This window comes from Engystomops pustulosus, chromosome 2 (assembly GCF_040894005.1).
Source record: "Engystomops pustulosus chromosome 2, aEngPut4.maternal, whole genome shotgun sequence".
NCBI lineage: Eukaryota > Metazoa > Chordata > Amphibia > Anura > Leptodactylidae > Engystomops > Engystomops pustulosus.
Window position 1 is genome coordinate 224,016,286 of NC_092412.1, and position 23,536 is coordinate 224,039,821.

At 41.7% G+C, this 23,536-nt stretch overlaps 2 protein-coding genes across 3 annotated transcripts in view; one reads left to right on the forward strand and one right to left on the reverse strand.

Annotated features, from left to right (window-relative positions):
• The first annotated feature begins 3,624 nt into the window (after window positions 1-3,624).
• LOC140116745 (protein kinase C theta type-like) lies at window positions 3,625-6,876 on the forward strand. Its single transcript, XM_072133181.1, has 4 exons — window positions 3,625-4,055; window positions 5,202-6,073; window positions 6,209-6,245; window positions 6,361-6,876. Exons 1-3 carry the CDS (start codon window positions 3,768-3,770, stop codon window positions 6,231-6,233), a joined length of 1,185 nt encoding a protein of 394 aa, XP_071989282.1. The 5' UTR covers window positions 3,625-3,767; the 3' UTR covers window positions 6,234-6,245; window positions 6,361-6,876.
• A 5,303-nt stretch (window positions 6,877-12,179) lies between these two features.
• Window positions 12,180-23,536, reverse strand: part of FLOT2 (flotillin 2) — a 41,021-nt gene continuing 29,664 nt past the window's right edge. For both annotated transcript variants that reach the window (XM_072138281.1, XM_072138280.1), the window contains exons 5-11: window positions 23,255-23,373; window positions 22,983-23,096; window positions 22,763-22,882; window positions 20,483-20,697; window positions 19,578-19,761; window positions 19,203-19,352; window positions 12,180-18,243 (exon numbers count right to left, since the gene is read on the reverse strand). In XM_072138281.1, coding sequence (XP_071994382.1) covers window positions 18,205-18,243; window positions 19,203-19,352; window positions 19,578-19,761; window positions 20,483-20,697; window positions 22,763-22,882; window positions 22,983-23,096; window positions 23,255-23,373 — 941 coding nt within the window. In that variant the 3' untranslated portion in view covers window positions 12,180-18,204. The remainder of the gene's footprint in view (window positions 18,244-19,202; window positions 19,353-19,577; window positions 19,762-20,482; window positions 20,698-22,762; window positions 22,883-22,982; window positions 23,097-23,254; window positions 23,374-23,536) is intronic.

Sequence of the window (23,536 nt, forward strand, 5' to 3'; positions counted from 1 at the left end):
TAGAGATCTTTTTGCTGACATTCAACCGGTCCCTGGTCATGTGATGTCACACAGGTGCACGGTGCATTATATCACAGAGAGTAATCAGCGCTGTGTATTACAACGGTCCCCAACCACGACCAAAAACATTAAAAAAATATATACTCCACTTACCCTTCTCTTTGCATAGTGGCTTCAGAGACGTGCAGTGCCGCTGCCCATAGGAGTAAGGGACTACTGCTGCGTCAGTGGAGCAGAAAGCGGTAAGTACCGTATTTTTTGCCCTATAGGGCGCACCGGACTATAAGGCACATTAGTCCGATGCGCCTTATATATGTAATAATTACATATATAAGGCGCATCGGACTATAAGGCGCGGGGTCCGGGGGCGTGGCGGAGGTCCGGGGGCGTGGCGGGGACCCGACGTGACGCGGCGACGGGACGCGGCGACGGGACGCGGCGGGGAACGTGACGGGGAACGCGGGGAAGGTGAGCGGGGAAGGTGAGGGGGAGGTGGAGGAGGGCAGCGGACCATACTTACATAGGTCCCCGCTACCGGAGACAGCAGATCTCCAGCGGGAACTGCAGACCACGCGGCAGAAGTTGTTCGTGCCGCGTGGTCTGCAGTTCCCGCTGGAGATCTGCTGTCTCCGGTCTCCGGTAGCGGGGACCTATGTAAGTATGGTCCGCTGCCCTGTGCCCAGCGCCATACATAGGGCGCACCGGACTATAAGGCGTACTTTGGATTTCCACGGAAATCCAATGCTTTTAAGTGCGCCTTATAGTCCGGAAAATACGGTATATGTTTGCTTTTGTTATTTGTCACATTTAAAAGAAGCAGAGAGTATGTTATAAGTGGGGAGGGGGGGGAAGTGGTCTGTCTGGCCTTATAAAGAGCAGGGGGTGCCTGGTCACAAGAAAAAAGTTTGGGGACCACTGTCCTATTAAATGAATAAGGACACGGGACACAAATTACTAGAGGGAAGAGGAGAGGGACCACAATGTGAGCGGGGTAGGGTAATGGGGATTAATAAAAGGGCTCACTAAGTGGGGTGCATAAAAGGGTGCATTATATGTGAGGGTTTTTACAAGTGAGGGGTCACAACAAGGGGGATAACATTAAGTGGGGGCCATTATATGCTATTGAGTTGCATTAGGGAGTATTTTATAAACATATATCAGGAGCTGGGCAATTGTTGTAGCTTAGGGTAGAAATTCTTTTGCCCCACACTGCGTGCATGCCAGGGTTGTTGGGTTGTCTGGAGGTTGAAAAACATGGGTGTTTACATGGGTGTTTACCAAAACAGCGCCACACCTGACCTTGGGTAGTGGAAGGTACTCAAAGGTGCTCCATTCATTTAAAGCTTCACTGAGATGCAATGTAGGTACATACCATGGTCATGTCTGGCGCTGTTTTTCAACTTTCAAACATCTTTAAAATCCAGAAAACAGATGTATGTTTAGATTTTTAATTGGACGCTGCCAGTTAATGGAGCAAGCGGTGATGGAGACATTTACATCTTCAATTGAGAAACATCAGAATACAGGCTGGAATTAAAACAGTATATATTTTGTCTCTGAAAAAATGATTGGATCCTGTATATGCGCATGGGGTGATAAATAATCAGTCATCAAATCTTTGGGCCTAAGATTCAGATGTCTCTGGGTCAGCACACACTGTTCTGTCTGAGAAGCTTTCCCCTGTTTCATGTCTATCTGCTGTCTAAGATGATAAAAAGTCAGGAGAGAAGAGAGGTAAGTATTATCTTTTGTTTTAATTATACGGAGTGTGGGAGACTGGGATCATTACTTTCAATTTTCAATCTGGGGGTGTTATTCAGTGTTGTCATTATGCAGTACAGGGTATACTTCAGCGTGGGAGCAGCATCCATTGTGGATATATTATTTATCCCCCTTCTGCTAACACCCAGGGGCGTAACTTGAGGGGGTGCAGATGGTGCAGTTACAACCGGGCCCTAGAGGCTTAGGGGGCCCAAAAGGTTTCACTTGCCCATATGAGAAGGCTTATACTATAAAACAAACATTATAGTCGGGCCCTGGCACAGACTATAACTGGGGCCCATCAGCTTCAAGTTACGACCACTAGCTACACCGCTAGCTACACATCTGCTTTCTACAATATAACAAATGTACAGCAACTGCACCACTAAATGCTTTCTACCCTTTCTATAATCCTGACCCTATGAGTAAAAAAATATGGTACCAATGTATGAATTCAGGTAACTTAGATAATCACCAAACCGATCAATCACCAAATAAAATCTACACAACTGACAATATCTTTAATATCATAGTTTATACGGTTGAAAAAGGACACATGTCCATCAAGTTCAACCAAGGAAGGGAAAGGACTGGATGAGGAAGGGATTTAGGGGAAGCAATTCCATATAACATAACCTTCAATGTTATTTAGGTGCAAAAGGCATCTAGACCCTTCTTGAAGCTCTCTGCTGTCCCTGCTGTGACCAGCGCCTGAGCTCGGCTATTCCACAGATTGACAGTTCTCATAGTAAAAAAGCCCTGTCGCCTCTGGTGATTAAACCTTGTTTTCTCCAAACGGAGACAGTGCCCCCTCGTCTTTTGATTTGATTTAATCTGAAACAATTTAACACCATATTTTCTTTATGAACCATTCATATATTTATATAAATTAATCATGTCCCCTCATAGTCGTCTCTTTTCCAGACTAAATAAATCTAGTTGTTTTAATCTTTCCTCATAACTGAGACCCTCCATACCCCTGATCATTTTTGTGGCTCTACGTTGAACCCTCTCCAGCTCCAGGGCATCCTTTTTATGGACCGGTGCCCAGAACTGGACAGCATATTCCAGGTGAGGCCGAACCGATGCCTTATACAGTGGTACAGAGAGAGACAATACCACTTTTGATACATGACAAGATCTTTCTGGCATTAGAGGCAGCTGATTGACATTGTGCTGTTATTCAATTTATGATCTACTAGTACCCCCAGGTCCTTCTCAACAAGGGACTCTGCCAGATTTTCTCCGCCAAGGACATATTTTGCATTTGGATTATTAGCCCCAATGTGCATAACCTTACATTTATCCACATTAAACCTCATTTGCCAAGTGGATGACTCCTCCATAGACTGTATTACACTACACAGTTTGGTGTCATCTGCAAAAATAGACACAGTGCTATTAATTCCTACCTCTATATCATTAATAAATATATTAAATAGTAGAGGGCCAAGATCAGAACCCTGGGGTACACCACTCATAACCGGTGACCATAGAGGCCCTCAATTCCTGCATGTTCATAGTTGGACACTTGCAAACTGTCCCAAACCATCATTGTTTCTTAAAACTTCTAAAATTGATATATTCCCATTTAAACATTGTCCTCCTCATTAAATATCATCAGTATAGATGACCCCCATCCCACGCCACCCCAGGAGCATCTACATTTCTACATATCTGCATTCATTCCTGATTGCAGCAGATCTGCTGGTGCTGTATAATATGGGCACCACTGCCAGCCTGGAACATAAATCACATCATCTGCCCATCTACCACTAATATAACAATACAATAATACATATAAATATATGAATTCCTCTGGACACTGTATTGCCATGTCTGCTGCCCACAGTATAGATGGCAGAGCAGGTACATGATCCAACTGGCAGGTAGGTGCCACCTGAGCATTCCGTGACCTCTGACCTGTGACCTGCACACGGCCAACTGTCAGTTACCTTCAACTGTCGAAGGCAGCGACTGGATTGGATTCTACTGGATTCCCAAAGATGGCGTCTACAGGACACAGAGAAAGCGAGAAGAAGAGGAAGAGAGAAGAAGAGATGAGGAAGAGAGAAGAGAAGAAGAGGAAGAGAGAAAAGGTGAAGAGGAAGAGAGAAGAGGACAGCGAGAGCGGATTGAAGATAAAGAGGAGAGGAGAGATTGCCGGATTATTAGAGGATGAAGGGCCAAGACCGGGCAGCAGCCAGGACCCTGTAACATCAAGCCCCTACCCCGACTTCTATGTCTACCGCCTCACCATCCATCAGGTGCTGGGTAGGGGCGGCTTTGGGAAAGTAAGTGGCATCATTTCTTATTGGTTACATTTTGCCATTGCCATTAGTTTCTGGTAACAGACATTTTTATCCAGTGAATGTCTAGAGCTGAGAATCTCCAGTAAAATTTGTAGCCATATGTATGATATGTGGGGTCACACTGAGATTGGGAAAGACACATTGGGACTTATTTACTAAGGGTCTTGCGGCCGCATTTCCGTCGGGTTTTCCGACTTTTCAGGGATTGCGCCACCGGGACAGGTATTTAGAAGACAAATCGAGGGGCGGGCCGTCGGAAGATTCGGACAAACCGCAGGATTTACTTTAAATTTGTGTTATTTTTACTTGCTCCACAAAGGTCATATTATGCTTATAGTGATGTGTTCAGCGTTGTATTTGCTTCCTTCTGGTCAGATATTGGGTCTAATTGCTATCCATTGGATTAAATCCAATATTCATAGACAGTAGAGCAGCAAAGGCGCCTGTAAGGGGAATGGGTCCAACACGGATCTTCTCCTGACAATGATTGCTGCATTTCCTTGGAATCATCACTAGGGGGGGCTCTATTCAATATACATTTTTAACTTCCTTTGAGCGGAATAAAAGCTGTATTTTTTCTATCCACTGAGCTCCCCCTAGTGGTGATTGTATGCACAAAGTTTCATCAATAAGAGATGTATAGGAGAGATTATTCATTGTTTTATGCCATTTGTCTGCTGTAAATACATTGAAAAATGTAATGTTCTGAATTAGCTCCATTTTTATAAAGCATGAGGGTGAGATGGTTTAAGTCTAAGCTTTTAAATTAAAACTTTCTTGCTTCAGAAAGATATGACATGGGCCTACATTTTACTACGAGGCCCTTGATGTCATATAGATCACTCAGTGTACCCCACTGTCATAGTGGAAAAGTATTCCTCAAGGAAGAGATGGTTTTAGGATGTTGGCAACAGTTATTTTTGGTAAATGACAGCATAAAATACTAATAGTACGGAGAGTCTGACACTTGTCTGACCATAGCCTGACTACACAGAGGATTGTGCACTGGTGAGCTGGTTGGTGCTTTATGTGAGCAGTGTCATAGCCAGCAGAAATGTCTGACTCCCAGCAGATTACTCAGCTATCGTATGTAATAAATGTATAAGTATCTCCCCTTTCCATCTTTAGGTGGTCCTGGCGTCATTCCCCGGCCGAAACACCTTCATGGCCGTGAAAGTTGTCCTCAAAACACCGGACAATACAGCAATGTTGATGAGAGAGCGACGGATACTCCAGACAGCCCGAGAGTGCCCATTCCTATGCCATCTATATGCCGCACATCAGTCTCAGCACGGGGCATATTTCATCACGGAGTATCTGTCCGGCGGCAGCCTGCAGGCGTTAATCAGAATGTGCGGCAGCTTGAACATCGATAATGTGAGATTCTACACAGCAGAGATAGTATGTGGCCTCCAATTCCTCCATGGACACAACATCGTCCACAGAGATCTAAAGCCAGGAAACATCATGCTGGATAGAAGTGGGCACATCCGCATCATCGACCTGGGCCTTGCCCGCGATGATGTCACCTCCTCCAATAAGACCCGTGGAGTGGTGGGCACAACCTGTTTTATGGCCCCAGAGGTGCTGCTGGATGAGGAATATGACGCAGCAGTTGACTGGTGGAGCCTGGGGATTGTTGTGTCCATAATGTCATCCGGATACTCCCCATTTTACTATGGGCCCATCAGGAGTGAGGCGGTTGAGTCCATCATCACCGAAATGCCAGAAATACCACCCTGGCTGGCCTCCGATTTAAAACATCTGATTAAAAACCTGCTGCGGAAAAATCCTGAGATGCGGCTGGGTGTGTCCGGTAACATCAGACACCATCCCTTCTTTGACAGCATTGGCTGGGAGGATCTTGAGGCCGGGAGAGCACAGCCCCCATTTACACCATTCAGGGCCGTTCTGAAGAACAAACACCTGCAGTGGCCGGGAGATGAAACACCTACTAACCCCGTGGCCGAATTCTCCTACATGTCACCTAGCTGGGCCCGGTAAGATCCTTCTCCTGTACAAAGCTTACATGTAATAGTCATTACTAACCTGATGTAGTCTCTTCCATAGTCTTCTATCTTCTGTTCTTCATTATTATTGCTCCTAACAATTACTATGTCTCTGCTTATTCTTAGGATGATGGAGAGATCCAGATTGTAAGATCTATGACTGGTGAGTTCTCCATATACACAAATCTCATAAGAATAAATATTTTCATGTTACATTAGTTCTCTTGTCTATATATGTACAAGTGGTAGAAGTAACATTTCCCTCTTGTGTCTTGTAGGATCAGCCCGTGCCACTGCCCAGAACTTAATGCCTCCTGTACCCACCTCTGCTGATGTGTGAGACCTCGGCTCGCCTACAACATCCTCTCTATGACATCAGGTTGCTGTACATTTCCATCATGACGTTGCCTCGGTGCTTGGCTTCGATCCTCTGATATCCGGCAGCGTCTGACATCACTTCCCTCCTGAAGAAACGTCCGGCTCCTGGAGAGGCCTGTGTGTCCTGCTCAGCACAGGCCTGGTAAGTTACACACACTACACACACATAGATACACTGATAGACACTTAGATAGATGTAGGTATAGACACACACATAGATATATAGGATAGGTGTAGATATCGGCTTTGGTCCTGGGAATTGTTCCGATCGCCATATTTGGGGTCAGGAAGGAATTTTTCCACCTTGAGGAGCATTAGTTTGCTCTTCAAGGAGGTTTTTGCCTTCCTCAGGATCATACAGAGCCATAAATAGGTATAGTATCATAGATTTACAATCCTAAAAAATATATAATTTATATAGAAAATATTAGACTAGTAAAATATAGATTCCCCCCCCCCCCCCCCATATTAGGATGAATAATGTAGGTTATAATCTGGATAGTGTAGGTAAGATGATGGTATTTGATCCTGGGAATTATTCTCATCCCAATATATGGGGTCAGGAAGGTGTTATTTGCCTTCCTCTGGATCAACTCAGCCATAAATAATTTTAATGCTAAACCTCTTCAAATCATTATTAATTATTAATATACATAAAATAAAAAATAACCCTCCCACCCAAAATAATAGATGTAGTCTCATAATAATGATTTAGATACAACTTATTAGATTAGTAAAATATAGACCCCCTCACACACTAGGTAAGATAATTTAGGCTATAAGGGGAATTGTGTAGGTAAGTAATTATTAATTAAAATAAATAAGAAAAAAAATTAAAAATCTAAAAAAAAATAGGTGTAGTCTCCAAATAATCCAAATATTAAAAAATAAGAAATATCGACCCCCTCACACACTAGGTAAGATAATGTGGGTTATAAAGTGGATAGTGTAGATAAGTAATTATTAATTAGTATAAATAAGAAAAAAATAAGAAAATCTAGAAAAAAATAAATGTGTAGGCTCATAATCATTTGCATAGAAAATAATAGATAAATATATATCCCCCCACAAAAACACACTAGGTTAGATAATGTAGGTTATAATGTGGATATTTTAGGTAAGTAAATATTAATATAAAAAACAAAAAAATATAAAAATCTAAAAAAATAGGTGTAGTCTCATAATAATAATTTACATAGAAAATATTAGAGAAGTAAAAAATATAGACCCCCTCACACTAGGCAAGATAATGTGGGTTATAAAGTGGATTGTGTAGGTAAGTAATTATTACCGTATTTTCTGGACTATAAGACGCACTTTTTAGCAAGAAAAAATCTTGTCTTATAGACTGAAGGTCAGGAGGATCCAGCACTGTCAGACCCTCCTGACTGCTGTAAGGGAGATCGGGTGATGCCCTGATATAGAGCTGCACCCGATCTCCCAGAGAGGAGCCTCTGCACTGCTCTCCCCCACTGCCTACAGGAGCTGCTTTGATGTCAGAATCATGTGACTGATCACATGCTTCTTACATCACCACAGGTCTCATACTGCCATGCTGCCCTGGGAGAGGGTAAGAAGAAGGGGAAGTATGTGTGTGTGGTTCTGTGTGTGTATAGCTGAGCTGAATGTGTATAGCTGTGCTGTGTGTGTATGTGGATGGATGATGGAGAGCTGAGTGTGTATGTGGATGGACGATGCAGAGATGAGTATGTATGTAGATGGATGATGCAGGACTGAGTGTGTATGTGGATGGATGATGCAGAGCTGTGTGTATGTGGATGGATGATGGAGAGCTGAGTGTGTATGTGGATGGATGATGCAGAGCTGAGTGTGTATGTGGATGGATGATGCAGAGCTGAGTGTGTATGTGGATGGATGATGCAGAACTGAGTGTGTATGTGGATGGATGATGCAGAGCTGAGTGTGTATGTGGATGGATGATGCAGAGCTGTGTGTGTATCTGGATGGATGATGTAGACCTGAGTGTGTATGTGGATGGATGATGCAGAGCTGAGTTTGTAACTATGGATGATGCAGAGTTGTCTGTGTAAATGTATGTCTGCGTGTGCTGTGCTTTAGTGCAACCAACAGGGATATTTTAATTGGTGTAAAATATATTTTTTCTTTTTTTAGAAGCCTAAATCTGGGGTGCGTCCTATAGTAAGAAGCGTATTATAGTCCGAAAAATACAGTAATATAAATTAGAAAAAAAATCTAATCATTTACATAGAAAAGAATAGAGAAGTAAATATATATCCCCCCCCCCCCAACTAGGTAAGATAATGTAGGTTATAATGTGGATAGTGTATGTAAGTAATTATTAATATAAAAAATATATAAAAAAAAAAAACTAAAAAAAAAATAGGTAAAGTTTCATAGTTTTGATAATTTTATGAATAAATGGTAATACAGATAATAGTAATATAGCTTAGATTTATAAAATAAAATACACAAAATATTAAAAACAAAATAGCTATAAATAAAATATTTTCCCCACCCCCTTACATTGTGGTGTCTGTGTCTTTATTTCCCTTGGATCTCCATGTAATGTTCTAATACACGGGTCACCACAGTCATCCATGGAACATCCAGTCCTGGGTCACACCAAAAGAACTTTAGGAAAAATAAATAACCACCCCTTCCCCCAGTAGTCCGCTTCTCCTCTGTACGACCACTGTACGCTGAGCTGAAGCCGGCAGACATGATGATGTCATCACACTGCGTCTGTCGGCATCAGAGCTGCGCACTGCACGGAGTAGAGGAGAAGAGAACTGCAGGTGCCTCAGGGGTGGGGAATGGTGAATATATCATTGGTTTTGTAATTATTCACAGTGAAAAGAAGTAGGGAGTGTGGGTGGTGATCTGCATGGAGGGGGCATCCATTGGGAGGCTACAGATAGGTGACTATTATAAGTGTGGGTGGGGCTAGGGAAAAGGGAGTGTTATGATGTCCCCTTTTCTGTGTTCTGCCCTTTTAAGGAGGGGCCTATGGAAAAGGGGGCACTATAATGAGGAGGTTGCAGAAACGGGAGGGGGCTTCCTTAAATGGAGCACTATATGGAGGAGGCCACAGAAAAGAGGGTATTATAATGAGGAGGTTGCAGAAAAGGGGTTACTATAAGAAGAGACACTATAAGTGGGGCCGGATTAAGAGTGGTGGGGGCCCCTGGGCGTAAACTGGTGGGGGGCCCTTCCAACAATGTTTTTTCAATGAAGTCAATGCTGCTTAAGGGAAATAATGATGGTTCTCCAGATTTCCCAGATAAGGGACCGGTCACAAGTAAAACGCCTGCGACCGGTAACCAGCACAATGGTTTTTCAATTGTTTGAATGAAAGACACTGGGAGTTGGTTACCGGTCGCATGCATTTCACTGGTAACACAAATGCGACATGGCTGAAGCCCACCCCAGTGCGCTAATGTTGTGTAAGGAAACGCAGCACTAGCGGCACGTGTGACTTACCAGAATTACCCTTAAACTGATAGAGAACGGATTTACAAACTTTCTACGTACACAGTGTTTCATCCAAGCCGAGCAGTAGGGGGTTGTGGGAAAGGTGTAAGATAAAATTAGTTACTGGGTATGGTTGGGAAACACAATTATTTTTCCATGCACCTCCTATGATGCATGCACAAGTCCCTGCTTCCCCACAGAACTGTGTTGTACTGAAAACATGGTTACATTTGTTCCTCAGGGAATCAGGGACTTCTTGCATTATATGTCTCCATGATGCTTGGAGTTCTGTATGGTCCGTGTAATGCGTCCACCACATGGAAAAATGCTGGTTGCGCTGTCCAGGGTTGGAATATGGAGACTCCAGTCACAGACCTGGCAGAAGAGGGGGCTGGGCCTTGGAGTCACAGGTGTTTGTAGGTGTGTGGGTGGGACGAGTTGAATATGTGTGTGGTTTGCCGTTTTGTTTTTTGCAGCGGTTTCGTCACTGCTGTGGTTTTTACGAGACATTCGAGTGACGTGCTCTCAAACTAACCGGGACTATTATGTAACTAAATTCACTGGGCTTGCATACCCTCCCGGAGGGTTCCTTGGTATACTAATGAAAAGGCTGATGACAGGTTCCCTTTAAAAGAAATGTACCAGTAAATTTCCACTTTATCATGGCTGCTGGATAGATTGCAGCATGGTGGTTAGAACTGTGTGTGTATTAGGAGCTGTTCTCCAAAACTTAGAAAACAAACTTTTACTTTATATAAAGTGGAAGGGCTCTGGGAGGGGATCACACGTTCCCTGGATCACCTCTCCCCCACCTCCATGCTCCTTCTGCCAGCAGGGGGGAGAAGTTTGTGGGGGGCATGTGATGGCCAGAGCCCATTGGACCCCTTTCACTTCAGCCGAGTTAAAATTTTAAGTAAAGGAGCACAGCTCCAAAATATACATACAGATCTACCCAGCAGGATTTATAGTTAATAGAGTGGATATCTACTGGTAGATTTTCTTTTAGGGGTTAGGTCCAGGAATTAGACTAAAAAAAGAAATGTACAGAAATGCTGAGACCAGCACACAGATCTGTTGGCTAAGAAACAGATCCTTGTGCCTGTCTGAGCCAACAGACCTATCACAGTGCAGTGAAATATGATGAAATATGATGCAGAGCTTCGCGTCTACTGGCTGAACTATTACACAACACTGCAATTTGGTTGTCAGACAAGTCCTCCTTGCATATTTCTCATTGATGCAAGGACTCCCATCCACTGCACAGTGCTTAGTATGTTGGCTCAGAGCAGCACATGGATCCATTTCTACGGGTTGAACATGTTCATGTGCAACCAGCCTTACAGTGAGCCAAAGGTTCAACCATAATAGACAACAGTGAATGACCTGGGGTGACACGGCCAGAGCCCTGATATTAGACCTTGTCTGCAGAGACCTCATGACAGATGACCACTCGCAGCCCTTATCCCTCTTACCAGAACCTTCATAGAGGAATAGCAGAATATCCCCAGATCCAGGTGTGCAAACCTTGTGGCATCTTAACCAAAGATAATTAAGGCTGGAATCACTGCCAAAACTGCTTCCCCCACGTATGGAGTAGAGCAGTGATGGCGAACCTTTTAGCGGCCGAGTGCCCAAACTGCAACCCAAAACCCCCTTATTTATGGCAAGGTGCCAACCAAAAATTAAAGCAGTTATTTATTGCTCCCTGTTCTTCAACAACTTTCAATCAGATTGGCCTCCTGAGGACAGCAACACAGTAGAAAGATGGAAAATTTTCATCATTTTAGCTTCTTTCTGTACAGTCCCTCTGTACAGAGAAAATTGTGGGGCCAGCACGAGGACCTCCAAAGATAATTTGGCCCTGTCTACTCATTCTCCCTCTTCCTACAGTCCTAAGTAGCAAAGTAAGTATCAAAATATGAGTGAAAGCAGCATCTTTTAAGTTGCTTGGAACTGCAGGAAAATTCTTTGAGTCTTGTCTGGTGCACTGGGGTGATGCCCCGGGTGCCCACAGAAAGGGCTCTGAGTGCCGTCTCTGGCACCCGTGCCATAGGTTCGCCACCACTGGAGTAGAGTCTTAATACTTAGGTCAATGCATTGTTTAAATTTTTCCTTTTCAATAAATTAAGATTTCTAGACATTCTGTTTTCACGTTATTATTAGGGATATAAAGTGTAAACCAACAGGAGAAAACTTATTTTTATTCTAGCACAAGGCAACAACGTGTATCATGTCCATACAATAAGATGTAGAGTAAAGCAGACTCTCACAGTAGCATAAGATTTTATTATATAGATATGAAACACTTGCAAACTCACAACAGAAACAATATCAAGATCCATATGGTGTTTGCTGTACATACATAACACATGCAGATAATAATGCGGATAACATAACAGTCATTGGATATCTGCTTCTTTAATATACAAAGGGATCGCATATTTCTGACAGGTCAAACCTTATCCCTGAGGTCACAAGACAAAATCTAGATACTTCCTACACTCACACAGGGCAACGTCCTGCTTCCAGCCTGAATAATGTCCATATTATATATATCTTACACACATATATATATCTTTATCATATGTTTATAAACCAAATATACGCTGGGGGGTTACAGGTAAGCAGGACAGCTCTTGTTACATCAATACACATTTATGAAAACCAGTTCAGAAAGTGAAATGATGGTGATGGCAGCCAATGAAATGTCAGCTTTTACCCACCCATGAGTAATGGAACAGACCGATTGGCTGTGGACTTTTCCTGCACAAAGTTTCATAAATTTCACTCTACTGGACTCAAAATGGTACATCGGAATTATACTCCAGGATATCTGCTATTTACATTGAATTTGGATTATGGACAACTGGACCAGAACAGAATTAAGGAGCGATGAAATGATGTTAAGGCACAGCAGAAATCTTATGAAATGCAGAAAAGAAATATACACTCTGTGTAGTTTACATGACTATGTACTAAGTGCCAACGTGGGTATTCTCTGGTACAATGCCCCCTGAGAATAATCTACCAATATCTTGAGAGGTATTTGTTCACTTTTTGACGATCAAGATTATAAATCTACTTAAATTACTTTATTAAGGAGAACCATGATCCTTCTCCAGACAGAAGTGTGTTGAGAAATACTTATACACGCAGTCCCCAACTTAAGGACACCAGACTTACAGACACCCCCTAGTTACAGACAGACCTCTCTGCCCCCTGTGACCTCTGGTGAACCTCTCAGGATGTCCCAGGCTACAATGATCAGCTGTAAGGTGTCTGTAATGAAGCTTTATTAATAATTATTGGTCCCAGGACAGCACAAAATGTTGAAAACCCAATTGTCATAGGAACAAAAAAAAAAAAAAAAATTTCTCTGGAGCTACAATTATAAAGTATATTAGTTCTAACTTACATACAAATTCAACGTAAGTACAAACCTAAAGAACCAATCTTTTATGTAACCTGGGGACTGCCTGTTTTAGCCATAAAAAAAACTAATTACCATTACTCTGTGTTTTTCCTCTATTATTCCTCCTAGAACTGTACGAATTGATTGACAACGCGGTATAACCATTTTCCCGCTTAGCCTGGGACTGTCAGCAGTGATTGGACTGTATCATTCCATGCAGGGAGACGCCCCCAACTGGTAACACCCAGATGTACATTTCTAGTAGGAATAACAGAGGAAAAGCACAAGCAAAGAATGATTTCTTATACGTGGAATTCCTGGACTAGTGTTGGATCTTCTTTAATAACCTCCACTGAACAAAGGACAAGGGTCAGAATGACGAGATATGGAGATGGATTTGTCCTCATACTGGAGATTTGATGGTTAACAGGAAAATCTCTTACTATTCCTTGAACCCCTCTGTTTATCAAGAGCAGGACACTAGAAAAGCAATGGTGTTTACAGGGCATGTCCAGCTTGTAAGCAAATACATTTAGCATTTTAGATAATCCTGAGTTCAATATATATCCCGTAAGGAATGCTGAGAATTCCGCTCTGGTTTAGAACAACGCAGGATTGATACAAAGTAACGCAAGGCAACGTTCTCTACAATGTAGAATATGAACTTCTGTTTAAAGCTGGACGACTGAAGCAGAACACCCTCATCTAGAGGTAAAAGATAACCCCCCCTTCCCCCAAATTAAAGGTCTCATGGCAGTCTACAAGAACCATGAGCAGAATGTTCTAAATTAATATTACGTAGTGATAACCCAGGTCATTCTTATGATCGCTTGACCCATCATCAAAGAGATTGATAACGGAGGGAAAATGAAATATTTCAAGTCTACACAGAGGAAGAATGACTGAGGCTGCTCCACATACAAAATCTGATATAGGAAGTTCTCCTTCACATATTTAGAACATAAAATAAAAAAAGATGGAGATGAGAACCAGAACTTTCAATGATAAACACAAGAAACAAGAGCAGCATGTAACAGAACACTACCGACACGTGTGCCGGTGACCACAGCAGAGGGCTGTAAATGTTGAGGCTTGTAGCGATGGAGTCTCAGAGTCTCCGAGAGGCCAATGAGTCTCTTTTATGACCATATTCCTTATGGAATATGAACCAATTTCCATGTGGATTACTAGGGTGTCCAGAGCTACACATAAAGATCTCCTTGTCCATGGACATGTTAGGTGAATGGATCAGAACTGTAATATCAAAGAACTGTAATACCAGACACATTTGGCATCTGCAATGCTCCACAATCCCTTTAAAAAGGCAAAGTTCCTTCTGTAGACACATGGTTTTTACAGCACCTTAAAGGGGTTGTCCACTTTCCGTAAATAATTGATATTGTTTGTGTAATGAAAAGTCATACAGTTTCTGAACCCACAGCAAACATATGCTGCTCCTCTAATTGGGTTGTACCTATAAATGCAAATATGATCCGACATAGATATCGGCCCAGATCTATTAAATAGGCTGTGCAGTGACTGGGAACATTTTTGCCCTCTTCAAAATATACAAATTTAAAAACCTAAAAGTGATGAAAACACTTATGGGACTTTGGTGTCGTCAGTATTTACAAGAGACCCAATGAGGAGGTCCTATGTCCTATGGCCCACACCTATACCTTGTTGATCCAATATGTAGATACAGACTACAGGACCAAATCTCAGTGCTGTATATAGGCCCCGGTATAGCAGAAATGAAAAAATTGAAAAAAAGAAAAATGCCAAAGCATCTGCTGAAAAGCTGAGGGGACACTGCTAGCGTCAGTGTAGATGGCCAGAGCTTGTGCCCATCACTGCCCTAGTATTTGGTTTGTCCATAAAGAACATCACAGGCAACAGCCACAGCTCCAGGGCTTCAGGCTTATACACAACAGGGCGGAAAAATACAGCAGACTGATAGCATAGAAAAAGGGATTAAAAAAAAAAAAATCACAGTTTTAACAAAAAAAAATAAAAAAATTCACATATTTCCCAGATCATCTAGTGCACAGGATATAGTATACAAAGAGGTACACAACAAGGAGGGTATGAAATGATGGGATATAGAAATCATTAGCATTAGACGGGACCTGTCACCTCTCCTGGCAGGACTTGTATAGTAAATTCTCCTTTAATATAATAAATTATGTTCACTTTTTCTTAGAATGGAGTGTTCTATATAATACATTGAAAAGTCACTCCCCCCCCCGGGGTCAAAGTCACTCTCCCCCCGGGGTCAAAGTCACTCTCCCCCCGGGGTCAAAGTCACTCTCCCCCCGGGGTCAAAGTCACTCTCCCCCCGGGGTCAAAGTCACTCTCCCCCCGGGGTCAAAGTCACTCTCCCCCCGGGGTCAAAGTCACTCTCCCCCCAAGCCAGTCTGAATACATATGTCATCTACTAGTACAAACAAAACTGGCGGTTTAAACTTCCAGGAAGTATAATGGAGGGACAGGATAGTGTTGAGTGCTAGAAATAAAATGTACAGAATTGTTATTTTATGGGTTCTCCATCATTTGTAATGTAACATGTCAATTGTAATTTACATCTGGCTGCACCACAAAGAATGGATCTCCATGAACCCCTGTGGTACAATACACAAGTCAGCAGAGGCGACAGGTCCACTTCAACCAGTGTTGTCTTCATATAAGATGATATAAATACTCTATTTTTCTTTTTCCTAGGAACTCGAGAGCAATATCACTATGTACACGACACTACACGAGATAAAGTCATACATCCGGTTGTGGCGAATTTACCGAGGTTCTTTGTGAGAAAACATGTTGCCAATAAGCCGTGGCGAGTGATGTGCCTTGTGTACTAAGCAGAGCAGGGAAGGGACTTTCACATTGTGATCGGGTAGGTCACTTCAATGACAAGAATGAATGAATGGATGGATTAGACAATTGCGCTCTAGCACTAGAAGAATGATGACCATGTATACTAGCCATTATAGTAAATCGTATTCCATACAACAGGGGCATAGGGGGCACCTATTGAAAGGGTGTTTAAAAAACAAAAAATACACCAGGTCCAACAACGAATAGATGGAATTACATTTACATTTCAGACGTCAATATACAGGACGCCATATAAATGATGGAGCATGCACGTGGGCAGACGTATGTGAATACACGGATACTTGCATGCATTTCTATAGCGTGTGGTCTACCAAGACTTGTGCGGCCCACAAACCCCGACACATCTGAACCAAACAATTATCAGGGAGCGCTGTATAAATTCTCTGGGACTGGACACAATACTGGTGAACATTAGCCCCTGGACGTAGCCAGTTTGTACATTAAGGCTCCGCCTCTTTATTTTGTAATCGATGTTGCTTTATACGGTCATAACATTTGACACTTTAACTTGCCAAAATGATTTTGTGATTGTACTTCATGTTGGTGGTAAATTTTGGCTGTTATGTTTTGCACCGATTTAAAAAACTGCCAATTTTTTTGAGAAATTCGTCATTTTCAAAATATGAAATTATCTGCTTTCGAGACTGATTGTTTTACCACCTAAATGAGTTGCTCACTAACATTTCCCATATCTCAACTTTATGCTTTCATAACTTTTTAAAAGTCCTTCTATTCGTAAAATTTTTTAAAGGAGCTTGAAATATAAATTCTAAGGATCCCCCTATAAACCCCCCTCCCCATTTTCAAAACTGCCCCTTGAAACTATTAAAAACAGCTTTTCATTTTAAACCCTTTGAGTGCCGATTAAAAGAAAATGGAGATGAAATTTGGAATGGCCTAATTTTGTAATACATGTATTGAGCCCCAAAATTTACACTAGTGAAAACCCATCTTAAAATTTATTATGCAATTTCTCCCGGGTAGGATATTTTTTTTCTTACATTGCACTAAATTTGCAAAATAAAACCTAAATGTGGGGGAAAAGCCATGCATTTTGCACTTATTTTTTTGTGGGATGAAATAGGTAAAAATTATACATATTTATATATAATTGTTTTCTATTTCTGTTTTTTCTGTTCATCGAATGGGTTCAATAATATATTTTTTTTATTCTACAGGTCCTTACGGATGCAGCAATACTATATATGTGGGGTTTGTGTTAAGATTTTGACTTTTTCACATTATAGGTTTCAATATATGTTATTGGGGCCTATGGGTATTTTATTAATTTATTTTTAAGAAATTAAAAAAAAAAAAAAAAATTTCATTACTTCCAACATGGGAATAATTGCTAGTCCATGATAATACCCTGCGATACTGATCTATTGCAGGATATTAGCGGTGTCAGCCTATGCACATGCCTGGTAGACCACATGCTATTGTAGCGCCTATTTCACGCACATACATATCTGCAAGTTAGAGAAAAGGCCAGGCATAGACAATGCGATTATAGATTGCAGGAGAGACTACATGGCTAGTAGTCCAATATATAGCGGTCATATATCAGTACTGTACAGTAACATGTGTGGCTGAAGTCCCTACATACAAAAATAAGCAGCATTTTGGCAGCACTGAGAGGATACACCGAAGGGTGAGGAGTCAGAAGGCACAGAGGGCAGTGACTCCAGCCATACCTGAACTCTGCCTAGCAAACTGATTATGTAGTAGAAACAAAAGGAAAAAAAAAAATCACCACAAAAACACATAAAAATGATTCAGCTAAAAAAATAATATTTTAAAACAAAAGTAAACTAACAACAAAAACTAAAATGATATGACAACTTGTGGTTCTGGTCCTGAAACGTAAGGCACCAGATGTTTAAAAATGTAACCAAAACTGTCTTTTCTGTATAAAACAGAGTCCCAAAGCATTGAAGGCATTTGCTCAAGTGAATGAAGGGCAGGACGTTTGCTCTCTTCCCTATGCCAAGACACCGGTGGCTTTCTGGATCAGTGGGATCTGCGGGATGGTTAAAAAGAAACAGAAGGTGTAAGTACAGAAGAATATAATACACAACCAACCAGATCAGCAACATACAGCTTATAAATGATTGCCAGAGGAGATGCAGGTTACACTAACATCCGAATAAAGGCATGTGTACTTGGATCATAAAATGGCTATTTATTAGCTGCCCACATGACACGTTATAAAAGTCTGATTACTGGGACCCCCACTGATCATTAGAACAAGGGTTCTGAGCCCTCCAAGGGTCCCGAGTTGTGGCACAGACTGACAATACGGCTGGGGACAGAACTCCTTACATGACAGTGATCTATGGTGTAAGGAGTTCCTGTTCCAGCAGCGCTGAGACTGTAATCATGTTTGGCTCCTGTGTTAAAGTTTCTTTTAGATGTTATCACACTTATTATATATATTTATTTAGGCTATATGCACACATTGTGTATTACGCACAGATTTGGTTGTGGAAAATCTGCAGTGTAATAGCATTAAAGTGAATGTGATTTGGAAAAAAAAATAACGTAGAAGAGACATTTTTTTTTTCAGCATGGAAACTGTTGCTCAATGCAGAAAATAATACAATGATCATGTCACTTTTCATTTGTGCCTTGTGGATTGTAGCAAGCATATTTTTTTTTTACTTTGAAGTCTATTGGCATGTGAAAGTCTGCATCACATCTAAACCAAATCTGCACTATGATGCAGAGATGATGCAGAGTTTTACTGACATCTCAACAAGTGAAACAAAATAAGTTAAAAACTAATGTGGAAAAATACCCACATGTAAATCTACATCAATAACACACTGCAAAAAACACAAATCTGCATAAAAAAATGCACAAAACACGTGCAGATTTGATGTATATCTCATTTTACACATGACAATCTGCGGCATGTGCAGATTGCAGCCCCTACCATTGTCCTTATAATGCAGCACACAAGTCTCCTGGCGCACTCACCTTAGTCAGATCTACTCCAGTGAGAGCTTGGACAGAAGCCGGGACCTCAGCCAAAAGACGATTCATTTCACCGGTTATTTTGCTGTTTTCTCCACTGAGAATGAGAATTTCATCCACTTTGGCCAATGGAGCAGCCACTTTGGAAGCGATCTGTGAAGTGGAAGGAGAATATGCAAGAGAATCAGCTTGGACAAGGATACAGATTAAACACCACAACAAAAGGAATGGCTAAAGCCAATATAACCTAGACATAGGGCTCTCCCTGCACTAAGAAGTTCCCGCTTTTAGCTCAGAGGTGGATCTTGGTACAAGCAGCCTTTGACTAATAAAAAATCCAAATATTCTTCCTAAATGTGACTTTCTTTAGGTAGTTACCTCAGGCAGACACTCCAACACAAGAGCCATTTTAGCCGCCTCTCCGTAATGTTGGTAAGCACCAGCTTTTAGCTTCATCTTCTCGGCTTCTGCCTTTCCAATCGCTTCAATAACAGAGGCTTCTGCTTCTCCAACTTTTCGGATCTTCTCAGCTTCTGCCTGAGCAATAAGCACTTGCTTGACCCTATATAAAGGGGACAAGCATAAGCAAAAACCACATCTACCAGCAGCATCCAACTACAGAGAAATGGAACAGCTTCACATGTTAAATCCATTTAAAATTTTACAAATGAGTAGCCAAGATAATAGCAAACTTCGTTATACATATATAGATTTTTTTTCTAATCAAAGAAATTTCAGTAATCACCTGCAATCGGTGCTTGTATCTTTAATTGCGCCGCCATTTTTGTTTTGATCTTCGCTCCGCGTTAGAATATTGGGGATCTGTTGCCATGACAGCCTCAGGTCTTTGTAAGGCCCAAGGCTGTCTCGTTTTAGAAGGTCTATTACAATGTGCGTTTTACACATGGTAATACATGTTGTGGAAATCCACATATATTGTAGTACTGTAGTAGGGTTTGCTGTCATGATAAACACAGTAACAGTATAATAGTAACTATAAACTGTAGTCCATAGAGCACAGAGAATAGTATACGGTACATTTAAATACCTTTACAGAATATTTAGGTCCTAGTAAAGGTGTTGTTAAAAGGGATTGAGGATAGAGGATCAGGCACCGGGGCAATATTCATGATAGTTTGGTTGCGTATTTAGAGTCGGGTGTTGGGAAGGAGGATTCACTGATTAGCCACCTATTATTATGCTGCTCTCTGCTGCAATCAGACCAGATTTCTAGAGCTATGAATACACAGACAATCCTGTATGTGTAAAGTATATACACTCACTTTTCTCCTTCAGCAATCTGCTGCATCCTGTAGGCCTCGGCCTCTGCTGGTCTTCTCACTGTGGCGATCAACTCCTTATCTGTACGGACAATTTCTTTCTCCTCAATATCAATCTGCTTCTTCCGCTGCACGACTTCAATCTCAATTTCTTCCAGACGAATCTTTTGCTGTTCTTTAGCGGCCTGTAGCTCGTACGCCAGCTGAGCTTCTGCTTTCTGTACAAGGAGAACAGGGCACAGGTTACTGCATAGACCGTATACTATCAGCCTCCATATATGTATAATCATCAGCCATAACAATGGCCCACTGACGGGTGCGGAGACAATGGATCACGTCATGACAAGGGGTTGGATTTGAATAGTCTGGGCAAGCTTCACATTCAAACAATTCTAAACATACACAACATATACACACATACATATAAACACACACTGACTCTCTATAATTAATGTTGACTTGTCAAGAGAACAATCCCTGTATGCAAAATATATTCACCTGTCACATAAGGTATTATGTAAAGAACTTGTCTTGCTGCCAATGTTAAAGTTTGCTTTAGGTGCTTAAAGGGGCAGTCCAGGCAAACCTTTTATACAATGTATACCTAGTGGGGAGCCTGCAGGCCCTTTCATTATACCAGAGCGGTGCTCCTTGATAACTGCAGTAAGTTTGATTATTCATGACTTGTTCCAGTTAGTATCCTTAAAACTCCAGTACGTCTTATTATGTGAGGAACTTTCCTGTATCATATTGATACATTTAAATTACAGACACTTTACAGCTGATCAATGCAGTCTGGGACTAAAGTAACATCCAGAGAGCTTCACCAGAGGTCACAGGGGGCAGAGGGGTCCGTCTGTAAGTTGGGAGTCCTTAGGTAGGGGACCACCTGTAACCTGTTTTCTGGCTGTGACGGTGGTGTAACAGTTTCCCCACCACATTACATGGTAGATACGGACTTGGAGTAAGCCAGGCTTAAGCAGAAAGTCTCCAAAATGTAAGAAAATCTGCTCCATTCAGCTTATTACAGTGTCTTTGGCTCTTGTTTTATAGAACTCTATTTATTCCATCATATATCACAGTTTTGCTCACAAACTAACCCTAATGAGCCAGTCTAAAGCTCATCTTTAAAAAAAAAACAAAAAACAATTACAGGTTTTATTGGAAGACAGAGGCTATTAAATATTTGGGAGTGAATATAACACTGTCTTATAGCTCAGTGTATGAGCATAACTTCTCAAGACTGTTTCTAGAGCTTAGGTCATTAATTAACAAAAAAAAAATCCTACCGATAGATATATAGATATATATGATGGCAGCTATATAAATGACAACACCCCCAAAATTAAAGGTATCCGTTTGAACCGCTGCCTGTCCCGGTTCCCCTGAGGGCCCTATGATCACTGCAGGGTGCCCTCCTCCACTTTGTGTAGGCCCACAAGTGGCACAGGGTAGCCAAATCTGTTTTAATTGACGATAAATCTAGAATGGGAATAGTGGTCCTGGACACCCCCCCCCCTCCCCGCTGTCCCCTGTTGCCTTTACCTTAAACCTCTGGAGCAAAATGTTGTTGGTTTCTCAGTGCTCGTTCATTCAATCATTCCTATATACTCCTTTTATGCTTCATATACTACGGTAGTTAAACCCTGGCACACTAAAAGCCTGTTCTGTTTTGCAGGCACAGTGAACCACGTTCCCCAAGCTATACTATCCTCCCAGATCATTCAGGAAAAATATGGCATCCCGAATCACTACTTGCAGATCTGACATCTCCTACAAACCCTGAGGAGCTCCAATACAAGTTCCAGGCACACACCCTTGGAATGTCTCTGCAAGACTAGTACACATATGTCTAGGCTTATTTCTGTGTTTCATTCATGTCCTGCGGCCTGACAGAGCACTGTAGTCCACAAGCCTCAATACAAGTGGAGCAGTTTATACATGTACACAACCCTTCATACGTAGAGGAGGCTCAAGGTCTGCTGTTGTCTTGACCAGAGCGGTCAGACCTCCAGCAATCAGGCACCTATCCTATAAAAACTTGCCTAGTGCGCTAAACGTTACACTTCTTGTTTTAGGAGAGTGAAACTTAAAATGGAAGGTTATCCGCTCACCCTCCATTCCACATAGACTTCATTGTAGCTTGTGTTACACATCAGTTATTGATTGCGGAAAAATTGTCTTTTTTTCCCGTTATGAATAAAAGAATGTGTAATGGAAATTGCCGAACGCAACTGTGAACTTCGCCTTAAATATACAACATTCCCCTCCTTTCCATCTGACCTTGATGTTCACTTCCTGGCTGAAGGCCGCCTTCTGCAGTTCAAATTCACGCTTGGAATCGGCTATTTTAGTATCGGCGAGATATTTGACATCCAGCATTTCTTTCTTGTACATGGCTTCCTGTCGGGCAAAATGAAGCAATACATTAGAATTACTTAGCGGGACCCAAAAGCTACATATAGTATTCTAAGCACTTGAAATCCTCTGGCGGATTACGTACCTTAATGCCTGCATCTCGTTCTGCTTCAGCAACGCCGATATCGGCATCTCTCCGAACAACAGCTGTTTGAGTCTTACCCAGGGAGCTTAAATACTCAACCTTATCATACACATCCTGCAGATACACAATATGAGAATGGAGATACAAATTACAAAATAATAGTCAATCATAATTTGGGTGGTAAACCTTGTTTTTTAATTTTAATTACTTTGAACAGTAACAAGACTTAATAAAACGAAATAAATCAGAATCACTTTCTCCCAATATCTTACCTTAATAGTAAAGCTTAGGATTTCAATGCCCATGCGACCAACATCGGGGGCTGCCACTTCACGTACCAGCTTTGCAAACTGATCGCGATCCTGATAGATTTGTTCTACTGTAAGTGTACCTGAGTTATAAAGACACACATAGCGGTCAGACTATAGTGCTGCAAGTATGCTACAACGTAGTAAATGGCTAACAAATTAGGACACAGGTGGTTCCTGCACCCGGTGTTTACATAGTCAGTTATAGTTTTATTCAATTTCCTTATATCTGATTTACCCAATGGG